Genomic DNA, 13,603 nt, shown 5'->3' with positions numbered 1-13,603 from the left:
CTGTTTATTTCATTGGCCCGTTTGACTGTCAAGAGTTCAGCCTCCAGGAAGAAACCCTAAATACAAAGTTAATACACTATTGCACATAAAAACGACTCCAGGGTGTCTAATGAAGTACTGTCACCTCATAGACACATGAAAAACTGGAAAAATACACGCGCTTGTAGATTGCAGATCTGCTATTTTTCAACAGCTAAAGCATAACATAATGCTTAAAACACCAAAAGGGGTTCCCGCCCCAAAATGGGTTAACTGTGTTTGTTTCTTTGTTTTTTAATTGTATGTCTCTGTCACTGTCAACACAGGTGTGTCAACTCAAATCCAATGCCAGCTGGGATGTTGAATGTGATCTGGGAAACCCTTTCAAGAGAGACGCTGTGGTAAACCGTTTTAAATCCAATTCAAAGTTTGGGAACTGAATCTTCTGTTGTCAAAAATACACATACTGTACACTGTACATACAGCATGACTACTATGTAGTAATAATAATAATAATAATAATAATAATAATAATAAGTGGTTCCACTGTAAAATGTGGTCATTCTGGTCATTAATGTTGTACTATTATACAATTACAATTTAAGCATTTAGCAGACGATCTTAATCCAGAGCGACTCACATTAAGCAAGAACAAAAAACATGGCAGTACATCACATACATAAAAAAGTAGTTATCATGAATCATACTCAGAGTCTCTGCCATCTTTATAGCTCCAATCATCACCCACATAGTAAACCTCTCCATCAAACAGGGACAGGTCCCCCAAGATTTTATGATGGCCAAAGTAACCCCCCTGCACAGGAAAGGGAGCAAATTAGACCCCGGCAACTACCGCCCTATTTCTATTGTTAGCTCCATCCTGGAAAGTGATAGAAAAAATTGTCTATGAACAGGTTGAAAAGTATCTTGCCACCAAAAAATTCATTTACGAATTCCAATCCGGCTTCAGAACTGACACATGCCTCCTCTATTTGAGCGACCACATCAAACACGTGGTGGATGCTGGCAAATACTGCGACATGGTCATGCTGGACCTCCAAAAGGCTTTTGACACCGTTAACCATACTGGTTAACATCAGTGAGCTGGATGCAATCCTACCTGGAGGGGAGAGAAAAGATGGTGGAGGTGAACGGAACAATGTCCCCCCCGCCCCCTCCCAGTGAGCAGTGGCGTTCCACAAGGAAGCATACTAGGGGCTTTACTGTTCCTAATATATGTAAACGACATGACATCAGCTAGTGACAGCAACTTGTTCCTGTTTGCAGAATTGAACAAGGTGGACCCTCTTGTAAAGAAGTGTAATGCTTTATTGGTCGTCCACTCACAGTTGACAGTTTTGAGTTGTGCTTGAAATGTATACTGTAATTCTGCAAACAAATACTTCAATCAATCAATCAAAATACTTAAGCTAAGAACGTAACAGTGGAATATCTATATAATGAAACTATGCATATAGGCCTACTATATTGTGCTATGTCTACATAAAATGCTATCTAAGTCTACATAAAATGCTATCTAAGTTGAGCGTTTGCATACGCCTGTAAGGTCGTTGGGGCTAGGGTAACTGGGTAAGTGCTACGGGCCATGATGGAGTCTGAAGAGGTGGGTTTTCAGACTACGGCGGAAGGTTGGGAGTGAGGCTGCAGTTCTGACTGTAATGGGAAGTGCATTCCAAAGTTTTGGAGCCAGAAGGGAGAAGAGTTTGGGACGTGTAGAGCGTTGTCCCAGCGTTTTTATCATTATAAATTATATTGTATTATTATTATATTATATTAACGTCTGTTGTGTTTGTCCTTCAGCTGCAGTTCTACATCCTGCTGAGCACAGATTATATCACTATAGAAACCACCGAGCTGAGCATGGATCTGCTATTGGCAACGTGAGTTTACATTTTTTATTTCTTTGACATCTTAAATACTCGTATTGTACCGAATATAAGACGAACCCCCGTTTTTCAAGACTCATTGGAAAAAGAACATTGAATGTCAAATAGTCTAGTCCCCGATTATAATACGAGGTCCCCCGTTTTTTGGGGATATTTTCATTGGAAATAAACGTAGTCTTGTATTCAGACCAATAGTTTAGTAAACATTAAACCATTTCTCAGGCTAGCAAAGTCATTGTCATCGTTTTAAATCACTTTTTTTAGTTTTTAATAATTGCCATTTTTATTGCCACTTTTTTCTCCCTTCTGTACCTTTTCATGTTTGTCTTAATTAGTTAGTTTTTACATTTATTTTAATTGATGCTCTTTGTTTTTAATCGTAATTATTTTGTCCTTTGATTTTTCTTTTACTGTGTTGTATTTTCCTTATGGCTGTATTTATTTTATATTGCTATTGTGAAGCACTTTGTCCATTCAGGACGGGAACCCCTTTTGGTGTTTTAAGCATTACTGTATGTCATACTGTAAAAATAGCAGATCTACAAGCTCGTAGCACGGCACCAAGTACGGTGCTACGGGCTTATAGATCTGCTATTTTTGTTTTTTATATCATGATAATGTGGCACAAATCTTTGAATATAATTATACTCTTTCACAGCAAACCTTTTTAAACTCAAATATTTGCTTCTTCCCTGAAACAACATATTTTGAGATTGAGGTCCGCGGCCAATTACATATAATTCTGGGGGTCCTTCCTTGGCATGAAAAAGGTTGAGCACCACTGACATAGGTTTTTTAGGTATTTTTTTTTAATCATGAAAATGTAGTGCAAATCTTTGAATATATATTCTTTCAGAGCGAACGGTTTTAACTCAAATCCTTGCTTCTGGGAGGTCCCTATAGAACAACATATTTTCAGATGGGGGTCGGCGGCCAATTACATACATTTTTGGGGGTCCTTGACATGAAAATGTATGAGAACGACTGACACAGAAACATAGGGTTTTTCAAGAAAACTGTCAGGATTTAGAAGGCATTTGTAGAATCGTCATTAGGTCTAAATGGGTTAAAAAAGGTGTATTATGATGGTTATGATGATGATTATCATTACGTTTATAATATGTGACTGGATAACACAGTCCCAATCAAAGCCCTCCCCTGCTGAGTGATATGAATATTTCATCTTGTGTTCTCAGTATCAGCGAGCAGTCTGACCTGGCCCCAGTCACAGCCTATGCTAAGGTGGTGATAGAGCTCCCCCTGTCTGTCATCGGGTAAGTGCAGTCAGTGCTCTCATTGACACCAGTAGTGACCAGTGTTGATTTCGTCGACTAAAACTAAGACGAAAAATGTTCGTCGACTACCTTTTTTTCACTGAGGAAAACTACATGGAAACTAAATGAAAACTAAGCTATGATGACTAAGACTAAATGTATTGACAATTTCGTCAACAGATACAAACTAAACTAAAATGTTAGGAAGGGACTAGTGGACAAGAAATCCAGTATAAGTCATTTTACACTTGGTTGCATGCTGAAAATAGCAGATCTACAATCTCACAACGCTAAAAAGCTTGTAGATCGGCTATTTTCAGCAAGTGTCAAATCAGCCATTACGTGCCAAAATACATTTTAGTCGACTAAATCAACTGTAGATTTAGTCGACTTAAATCGCATGACATTTAGTCAACTGAAACTAGACTAACACTGAAACATTCCAGGTATAACCAAGGTATTTCAATCCTCTTGGCTGACTGTGCTTTCGACACTACAAACTGTTAATACAATTGTCAATCAATCAATCAATCAATCAATCAATCAATCAATCAATCAATCAACCAACCAACCAATCAATCAATCAATCACCCTTGATCTTACTTTGTGTGTCTCACAGAGTGGCCACACCTCACCAGCTGTTCTTCAGCGGGGCTGTGAGGGGAGAGAGCGGCATGAAGGATCTGGAAGAAATTGGTAGCCCTGTGGATTTTGAGTTCACGGTAAGGTGTGCAGTGGTGGAAAGTAACTAATTACATTTACTCAAGTATTGTACTTTTGCATAACATTTTGATGTACCTTTGCTTTACTGGAGTATTTCCAATTTCTATTCCACTTAATCTCAGAGGCAAATATTGTTTGCTTTTAATTCACTACAAATATTTGAAAACTTTAGTTACTAGGTACTTTGTAGATTTTGATTATTATCACAAAACATGTACATACAGCGCCAAAGTCCTGACGTCATCCCCTGTTCCAAGGGGTTTGCGGTCGTTTTTCTCTAAAAAATAAACAAACTGTCTCTGTGATATTGTTGGGAGGTGTCTCTGTATTGTTTATAACGGTCAGTCATTCATATTTGTTTCTAGCAAAAAGTCTAACTAATTGTCAGTTGATTGTTCATATCCATATGGGTGAAACTGCCGGGATGATTTGATTCTTTTTCAAACACAGTTCTTATATGAGGTGATCTAAGATGCCCCTATAGGGATAATAATACAATTATAAAAAATACACAAACTCGTGGAATTGGCGCCCTCTAGCGATATTGACCTCAGACTTCGGTGCTCTAGCCACCCTAGTATATACAGTATATTTTGGTCATTTGAAAATATTTTAAAAATATTTGTGTACATTTGATTTTTATCTTTACCTTTATCTTTATTGTTCAGTTTTTATGCCCCAGATATGTGGAACATACCGGAAAAGAGCAGGTCTGCTATACAACTCTGTTATTTTAAATAAATGCTGTTTGCTGCTTCCATCATACTGAGGCTTTTGATTCATTTTTTACGCTCCACTACAACTTTCTTTCTGTATTTTTTTCAAATTATTCTTTATTATTCATATGTTTTTATTCTTACGTACAGTTTTATGTTGTATTAAAATGTCCCTTTGTTTTTTATTTATTGCCAATAATGTCCTCCCTTTTTTCCTCCCTATTTACTTTACTTTAATTTTATACTTTAATTTTCCCTATTTGTTATGCCAATTCCCAAATGTTTTTTCATAATGCCTTTCTTTTTCACTTCGTCATGGTTCTAGAGGTTTATGTAAAGCCATTTGGTATTGCCTGCTCTACACATAGGTTTGCGTTGCCTTGCATTTTCCATTGATTAGCTCACACTATTAGCTCCATTTCAAAATAGTGTCACAGCAAGGAGAATCAATAAAGGAGAATTCCATGCTAGAAGGCATTATTTCCTTTATTTGTAGTTGTTACGTCCCCACCAAAGAGGTCCAGGTGTTATTTTGTGCAAAAGCGCATTATGGGCTATTTCCAACAACCTCAAATAAAAGGTAAGAAAGCCTTCTAGCATTGAATTCTCCTTTAAAGTGGAATGCGTTCGTTCTTTCAGGTGGCCAACATGGGCAAAGAAGACAAGGCACTCGGCGACGCCTTCCTGAACATCATGTGGCCTTACGAGCTGGCCAATGGGAAGTGGCTCCTGTACCCCGCCAGCGTGGAGATGAACGGCACACGGTGCTCGCCAGCGGACGCCATCGATCACCTCAAACTGCAGCCCAACTCCACCACCGCAGAACTGGCAAAAACACAGCGGCCTCCCACCACAGAGAGTTCAGCCACAGAGCCGCCGCAAGCAGGACATCTCAGGGTGAGTGCTGCTGGAAGAAGTACTGACTGAGATGTTGTATTACTTGGATAAAATACCAATAATAACACAATAAAAAATATACGCTGTTACAAATACAAGTCCTGTATTCAAATGGGTAAAGAAAAAGTACAAAAGTATATATATTGGCATCAAAATATACCTTTGATGCCAATTTGATAAACACAAAAAATTAGATCTTCAAATAGCCGAAGTATAACATCCTAAATGCAAAGTAAACACGGGGCTACTTGAAATAAAAAACGTTTGAGCGTTACTGTTCTGATGTAACAAAAAGGCTCTTGTGTTCTCACCCCCCCCCCCCCCCCCCCCTCACCAGGCGGGCAGGCAGGGCCGGTCCCACCCAGAGGAGGAGGAGTCAGCCAGTCAGGTCATCACCAAAGGCAGCGCGGGAAGAAGAACCACGCCATCAGTCGCTGCTTCGGAGAGACGCAAGTCTCTCACACTGGTAAGACCACGGACATCATTAAGACCAAGACAAGACGCAATGAGGATGAGGTTATTACATCAGATGTTCGCTTGCGCCATCCATCGGCACACAAGTTGTACCAACCCTGTTTTTAAAGGGATAGTTCGATGCCCCCCAAAATGATGACTCACCCCATTTGATGACTCCCTTATGCTCCCTGTGCGCTCCCTATGGAGACACAAAGGAGACTCTTTGTGTCAGAGAGAGAGAGAGAGAGAGAGAGAGAGAGAGAGAGAGAGAGAGAAAGAGACTCAAGAAATACACATAGTTATTAGACAGACAGACACAAGAGTCAGAGAATCTGAGTCCCAGCCCATGTGCACAAAATAATGAGAGATGAGGAAGCAAATTAATGAGGATCAAGTCTCTCTCAAGTCTAGCAATAATATAGCATCATTGTATAACTGTACATTTGCACCTTTTGCCAGCTGTTCATAAAGTAGTCAATCAATCAATCAATAATTAAAAAAAAAACAAAAAAAAAAAAAACGATTGCATCTTAAAAACTAGATCACATTTAGTTGAAAGCAAAAAAAATATCTCTGAGCTCACAGTGAGCTCACATGTTTTGTTTCTCCTCCAGGACTGTCTCTTGGGGTCAGCGCGCTGTGTCCTCATCCAGTGTTTTGTCTCTCCTACCAGGACTGTCTCTTGGGGTCAGCGCGCTGTGTCCTCATCCAGTGTTTTTTCTCTCCTACAAGGACTGTCTCTTGGGGTCAGCGCGCTGTGTCCTCATCCAGTGTTTTGTCTCTCCTACCAGGACTGTCTCTTGGGGTCAGCTATCTGTGTCCTCATCCAGTGTTTTGTCTCTCCTACCAGGACTGTCTCTTGGGGTCAGCTATCTGTGTCCTCATCCAGTGTTTTGTCTCTCCTCCAGGACTATCTCTTGGGGTCAGCACGCTGTGTCCTCATCCAGTGTTTTGTCTCTCCTACCAGGACTGTCTCTTGGGGTCAGCTCGCTGTGTCCTCATCCAGTGTTTTGTCTCTCCTCCAGGACTATCTCTTGGGGTCAGCTCGCTGTGTCCTCATCCAGTGTTTTGTCTCTCCTCCAGGACTGTCTCTTGGGGTCAGCTCGCTGTGTCCTCATCCAGTGTTTTGTCTCTCCTCCAGGACTATCTCTTGGGGTCAGCTCGCTGTGTCCTCATCCAGTGTTTTGTCTCTCCTCCAGGACTGTCTCTTGGGGTCAGCTCGCTGTGTCCTCATCCAGTGTTTTGTCTCTCCTCCAGGACTGTCTCTTGGGGTCAGCTCGCTGTGTCCTCATCCAGTGTTTTGTCTCTCCTCCAGGACTGTCTCTTGGGGTCAGCTCGCTGTGTCCTCATCCAGTGTTTTGTCTCTCCTACCAGGACTGTCTCTTGGGGTCAGCACGCTGTGTCCTCATCCAGTGTTTTGTCTCTCCTACCAGGACTGTCTCTTGGGGTCAGCACGCTGTGTCCTCATCCAGTGTTTTGTCTCTCCTACCAGGACTGTCTCTTGGGGTCAGCTCGCTGTGTCCTCATCCAGTGTCCCCTGCAGAGCTTCTCTGGCAAGGCTGTCCTCAACATCCACGCCAGGCTGTGGAACAGCACCTTCATCGAGGTGAGAGATGATTACACGGCTGTCTGTCCATTCTAATTAACCCATTTAGACCTGAGGATGATTCTACAAATGTCTACTAAATCTGGAAAAACCTCATGTTTCAGTGGTTCTCAAACTATTTCATGTCAAGGAGCCCCACAAATATATGTAATTGGCTGCCTACCCCCATCTAAAAATATGTTCCAGGGACCTCCCCAGAAGCAAAGATTTGAGTTAAAAACGTTTGCTCTGAAAGAATATATATTCAAAGATTTGCACCACATTTTCACGATTTTTCAAAAATAGCAGACCTACAAGCTCGTAGCACGGCACTCGGTGCCGCGCTATGAGCTTGTAGATCTACTGTAATCCATTTTACTTCAATTCAGGAGAGAAACTGGTTTGAAATGGTTTACCTTGCAATAACATCCTCTTTGAGAGATCAATGTATACGTATTTAATTGCGACCGCACGTCGCATTTACTATGGAATCGTGCATTTTCCGTCAATTTGTTGGTTGGTTTGTTGGTCACCCCGACCTGGGCCCCCATATATGGTGCCCAGGTCTCGTGGCATCAAGTGACATCATCAGGGATAAAGATGTGGAGACCCTGATGTCATAGTAAATGCGACCTGCTGTCACAGTTAAGCCCATATATGGAGATCCCTGATGTCATCAATATTGGCCAACAACTCTACATCTGACCTCAAACCCATTTGACTTATACCTGTCCATTCAAATTTCAAACTCTGAACGGGCCTGCCCCAAAGTTATTAGTGTAGCCACGCCCGGCAGCCGGCGAAAACTAGAGTTCTCAACAGGCTCGAAAATTAAGGCCCGGCCCTACCTGGGCCCTCATCAAACCCTGTACACTGAAGAGAATGTCCCCGCTGCCACCCTTAGATCTCCATATACTGTATGGAGTTCTGCATGTCATTCCATATGTTGATCTGACTTCAACAAACCCTGTACACTCACAACATGCTGCTTATATGGCCAGAAGAACACTCAACTCATAAACTGAAGCCAAGGTGACACCTAGAGGAGAATTTAAGGAATGGAACTGAGGGAAGGAAGCATTAAATGGAATAGTGACCGCTGCCTATGCAACACAACAATGCAGGGACTAGACTACCCTTATAGAGCACCGACGTCACTGCCCTCTACTACCAGTAGAGGGCAGTGAGCGCCATGGTTCATGTATGTTTTTATAAGCATTGTACTCTCCATAGGGGGATTTTAGATCGCCTCATATAAGAACTGTGTTTGAAAAATAAACCGATCACCCGGGCCTTTTCACTCATATGGATATGAAGCATCGACTGAAGGTGGAAATGTACAAATATACCCAAAGAGTAACAAAATAAGCGTTAGAAACGAGCCAAACAACCCAGAGACTACATTTCCGGGTAGGCTGCTTCTGCCCGCAGCCCGTCGCACAACAGAAACTGAACGTTAATTACGTTTATTTTATTGATATATAATGTATCGTGGTTAGAGTCGAGTCACCACCAGCTGAGCTTACGTCAACGAGGAATCTCAGGAACGCAATATGTTGACAGCTGGGCGTGACGTATATGCTCAGCGACATTGCATTCATATGTAGTTTCAAGGCTTTTGCGGTCACATTAATTCCATTTTCTCTAGAAACTGGCTGTATCAAATATGAATGGACATCATTAACGACGCACAGCCACTCCCCTGACAGAAACGCCGAGGTGGTCGGTTTATTTTTCAAACACAGTTCTTATATGAAGCGACCTAAAATCGCCGTTTGGGGATCTCAATGCAAAAAACAAATACATGAACCTGGAGATTGACACCCTCTACTGAAAGTGACGTCAGACTTCGGAGCTCTATAGCATAATGGGTGTATGTCAGTGTTGTTTTCGTCGACTGAAACTATGACAAAACATAGTTTCAGTCGACAAAACAACAAAGACTAAATATATTGACAATTTCGTCAACAAATAAAAACTAGACAATTAGTTGCATGCTGAAAATAGCTGATCTACAAGCTCACAATGTTGCCAAAAACAACACTGGTGTATGTATGTATGTATGTATGTATGTATGGTTTCTTTATCTCTGTCTGCCTCTTCCAGGAGTTTCCAGCCGTCAGTGCTCTGGAGCTGATAGTCAGAGCCAACATCACCGTCAAGTCCACCGTCAAACATCTGATCCTCAAGGACGCTGCGTCGCAGGTACTACTACTGACCATGCAGTGTTGATTTAGTCGACTGTGACGAAACATTTTCGTCGACTACCTAGTTTTCACTGACGGAAAATAAATGGAAACTGAATGAAAACTAAGCTGTGATGACTATAAGACTATAACATAGCCTATTGACAATTTCATCAACAAAGAAAAACTAGACTAAAACGTTAGGAAGGGACTAGGGGACAAGATATCCAGCCTCCAGCTTTTCACCAGAGGAGAAAAACTGGCCAAACGACACTGGTTTACTGACTATGTTTTGTTGATGCACCATTTACAAACTAATCTTCAATTATAGTCCATACCCGGGGATTGTGCTGCACCCAAATGATATGCAGGCTTTGGTGTTAGGCGCTCGGTCAGTGTGTGTGTGTGTGTGTGTGTGTGCATGTGCGACTGCGTGTGCGACTGCGTGTGTGTGTGTGCATGTGCGACTGCGTGTGCGACTGCGTGTGTGTGAGTGCGTGTGCATGTGCGCGTGTGTGTGTGTGTGAGTGCGACAACCCTGGTCAGTTACGACCGTGGCGTGGAGGCTTGTCAATGTGCGTGCGAGTGATATTGGCCCTGGCCTATATGAAAGGAGGTCACGGCCGCTAAATCAACCTCCGCACATGCACACAGACTCTGAATCTCCGCCGTTAGCACAACAACTAAAGAGCGTCTGCATATGCTATTGGGCAGGGGTCCGTTGTGTCCATTAATCCGACCATTAGGTTAGTGCAATAAGCCTATCTCACAGAATTTCCCCGCCCCCCTTAATACGCCCCCTTTCGGGGTTAGTGGTGATAGCGTGACGTCACTCCATAGACGCTTCATGTTAACAGAGGTAATTTAAGAAGTCTACAACTTTTGTTTTCTCAAGGTAAGGTTTGTTCTATCTATTCGAGCTGATTTACCATATTGTTTGCTTCATAATAATATTGGTCTGTCACATTTTTACATTAGAAAATGTACTTAGATTCTCCAGAGAAAAAAACGTGTAAATGCTCATGTTAAAGTCACCACTATTTACCGGAAGTGGGCGTGAAAAACGGGCTGTGAGATAGGCCTATTGCTCAAGCCACCAGTGTTGTTTTCCTCGTCCCACCAGGTTTCGGTGATGATCTACCCAGAGCCAGGACTGGCTGACCAGTACCAGATCCCCTGGTGGGTCATCCTCATCGCCGTGCTGCTAGGAATCCTGCTCCTGACCCTGCTGGTCGCAGCACTGTGGAAGGTAACACACACACACACACACACACACACACACAAACACACACACACACACACACACACACACACACGCATGCGCACACACGCGCACGCACACAGCGTGCACACGTAATCTGTAAAGACTTCAGTGAAGGTGACTTCTGGTGTGTATTCTGCAACAATGATTATTTTTTTTTAATCTTCAAAGATAATAAGAACTCCCCCCCCCCCCCCCCCCTAAAGTGCAGAGAGGACAGTTAAACTAACTATAAATGTATCCGTCTTCTAATAGTCCTTCTGACTCTAGTGGATGTCTCCTCACCACATGACCACTCTTGTTAAAGGACGACTCCGCCCGTTTTCAACCTCTGTCTGTTTACAGAATGTTGAATGTCTGGACTCTGTACTTGTAACAGAGCACTTCTACATTGCAGTATTGATACTTTTAGTACTACTTTTTTCACCACTGATTATTAACATCCTGAGCGCAGGACGTGCTCAGTTATGGCCCCCACACACTGTAGGAGTTTTAAAGTTGTCGGCGAGTCATCAGATCGTTATGTATTTCACACTGCAGGAGTCTTTTTTTTAAATCGTCTGTCATCATATATATCGTTGTGGCTTTCACACTAAACGATTGGTCGCAGACTAGGCATCACACACTGCAAGAGTTCACCAAGATGCGATCAAGACCCGATATTCATTTGTTTTTATTTTATCATTTTTACATCTCACGCACGTGCATGATGCCATGATACGAGCGTGAGACCGACACAGAGGACGCCCCTCTCTCTCTCTCTCTCTGTGCATGCCACACACACAGGAATAGCCAGGCTACACGGCGAAATGTTTGTGACAGCGTGTAGTGTAGCCTACGTGGGCTGCAGTGAGACAGGACGTTAAATCTTGATTTTCATGAAATAACTCTGTCTCTCTCCGTGTGCACACATGCACGCACACACACAGAGAGAGAGAGAGAGAGAGCGTATGGTCCAAAAGTTTGCTCCGATGCGGTTTTATCAACATTATTCAAGTGAAATGATTTGGTTATGGTTTATTTAACAGCAACATTGGCCTAATGCTACCATGTATGACACAGGACAGGGATTTACCCAAGGAATAATGGTTATATATTATCATCTGATCATCTATCGATACAGTCGACACGACAGACAGACAGACAGACAGCAGTGCGGTGAGCAGTGAGCACAGCTGTCCTGTGCTCTCAATGGCTGTAATACAGGACTTCTCGGGACGTGATCGCAACCCATTTCATACTGTACGATGTCCAGTCGGCGACAGAGCCAAATATCAAACTTGCTTGATATTCAGCAACGCTCGGGAAGGCGTCGGCGAGCACTTTTATCGGCACTATATCTTCTCGCAGAGCCTTTCTATTCACACACAGCGAGCAAAACCTCGCCGATCAAAGACCGATCTTGTGTCAGATCGGGGGTTTTGTCGGCGAGCGCCAAAAATGGTCCCCGACAGCATAATCGGAGTAAATATGGGGCAGTGTGTACGAGCCATTAAGCACAGTAATACCATGGTCAGTACACCAGTTACTAGTAGTTTTGGCTCTGTGGGCAGGTGCCAGATCGAACTGGAAAAAAAAACCTCACCAGTGCCACATGCTGATCACCTCCATGCCACGCCCCATTGATGAAATAATTTGTTCAAAAGTAGCCCAGACCAAGTATTAACTGCATACATTAATATACTTTTCAGATGGTCGACATTTCTCGTATAAAAAAATCATTTTTATAGTGGTCTCGTAAAATATTCTAAATCATTGAGCTTTTGGGATTGGGATTTTTTGATTTTCATGAGCTGTACGCCATAATCATCAAGATTAAAACAAAAAAAGGTTTTAAACACTTCACTTTATGCACAATGAATTGCGAATATATGAAAGTTTCACTTTTTGAATTATATTACGGAAGAAAATGAACTTTTACAAAATATTCTAATTCATTGAGATAGACCTGTATGTGTGCACGTCCCTGCTTTCCTTCCCTCACCGCTGTCATTTCCCCCAGGCCATTTCAGCACTCTTTGATAGGACAATTATTTCTCCTTGATTCCTCTTCCGTCATTTAAACGGTTTATATTTTCCAGCTCACTCTCGTTTGTTTCCCCCTTTTGCTTGTATTCATGTCCGTCTTCTCTGTCTCATTTCCTTGAATTTACTATTTAGTATTCATATATATATTTTAATCTCATTCCTTCCTCTCTCTGTATTTCTCCTTCTCAACTTCATCTGGGGACCCGATATTCCGACCTTCCAACTCTCTACTTTCCCTCCTCCATTGCTCCATCAATCATCCACCCTCCCATCCACTCATCACCCACCCATCCACTCATCACCCACCCACCCACCCATCCACCCACCCATCTTTCCTCCTGTACTCGTTCCTTCCCGTTCAACCCCACCTCTCCGTGGCCATCTGGGATGGATCATCCTAGTGTGGGTTCTTCAAGCGCACTGAGCCTCGCCGCCACTATGACACAGAATACTACCGCGCCCACCTCGGGGTGCAGCCTTCGGAGGCGGAGAAGCAGGTGTCAGAGCTATAGGGTCTCAACCACCCCCCCCTCCCTCCCTCCCGGACCACCACCACCCTCCAAAACAAACCCTGTACTCTGGCCTGCCTGC

General features: G+C 42.7%; 1 protein-coding gene across 1 annotated transcript in view; it reads left to right on the top strand.

The window, feature by feature from the left end:
* itga7 (integrin, alpha 7) overlaps positions 1–13,603 on the top strand; it is a 74,503-nt gene that overhangs the window by 57,554 nt on the left and 3,346 nt on the right. Inside the window, exons 16-24 of the mRNA XM_079510386.1 lie at positions 306–380; positions 1,801–1,880; positions 3,083–3,160; positions 3,780–3,882; positions 5,239–5,496; positions 5,834–5,962; positions 7,445–7,558; positions 9,644–9,742; positions 10,847–10,972. Coding sequence (XP_079366512.1) covers positions 306–380; positions 1,801–1,880; positions 3,083–3,160; positions 3,780–3,882; positions 5,239–5,496; positions 5,834–5,962; positions 7,445–7,558; positions 9,644–9,742; positions 10,847–10,972 — 1,062 coding nt within the window. The remainder of the gene's footprint in view (positions 1–305; positions 381–1,800; positions 1,881–3,082; positions 3,161–3,779; positions 3,883–5,238; positions 5,497–5,833; positions 5,963–7,444; positions 7,559–9,643; positions 9,743–10,846; positions 10,973–13,603) is intronic.

Source organism: Electrona antarctica, assembly GCF_951216825.1.
Source record: "Electrona antarctica genome assembly, chromosome: 9".
In the NCBI taxonomy this organism is placed as follows: domain Eukaryota; kingdom Metazoa; phylum Chordata; class Actinopteri; order Myctophiformes; family Myctophidae; genus Electrona; species Electrona antarctica.
The sequence above is the reverse complement of the archived record's forward strand: the minus strand, read 5'-3'. Positions and strand labels throughout refer to the sequence as shown.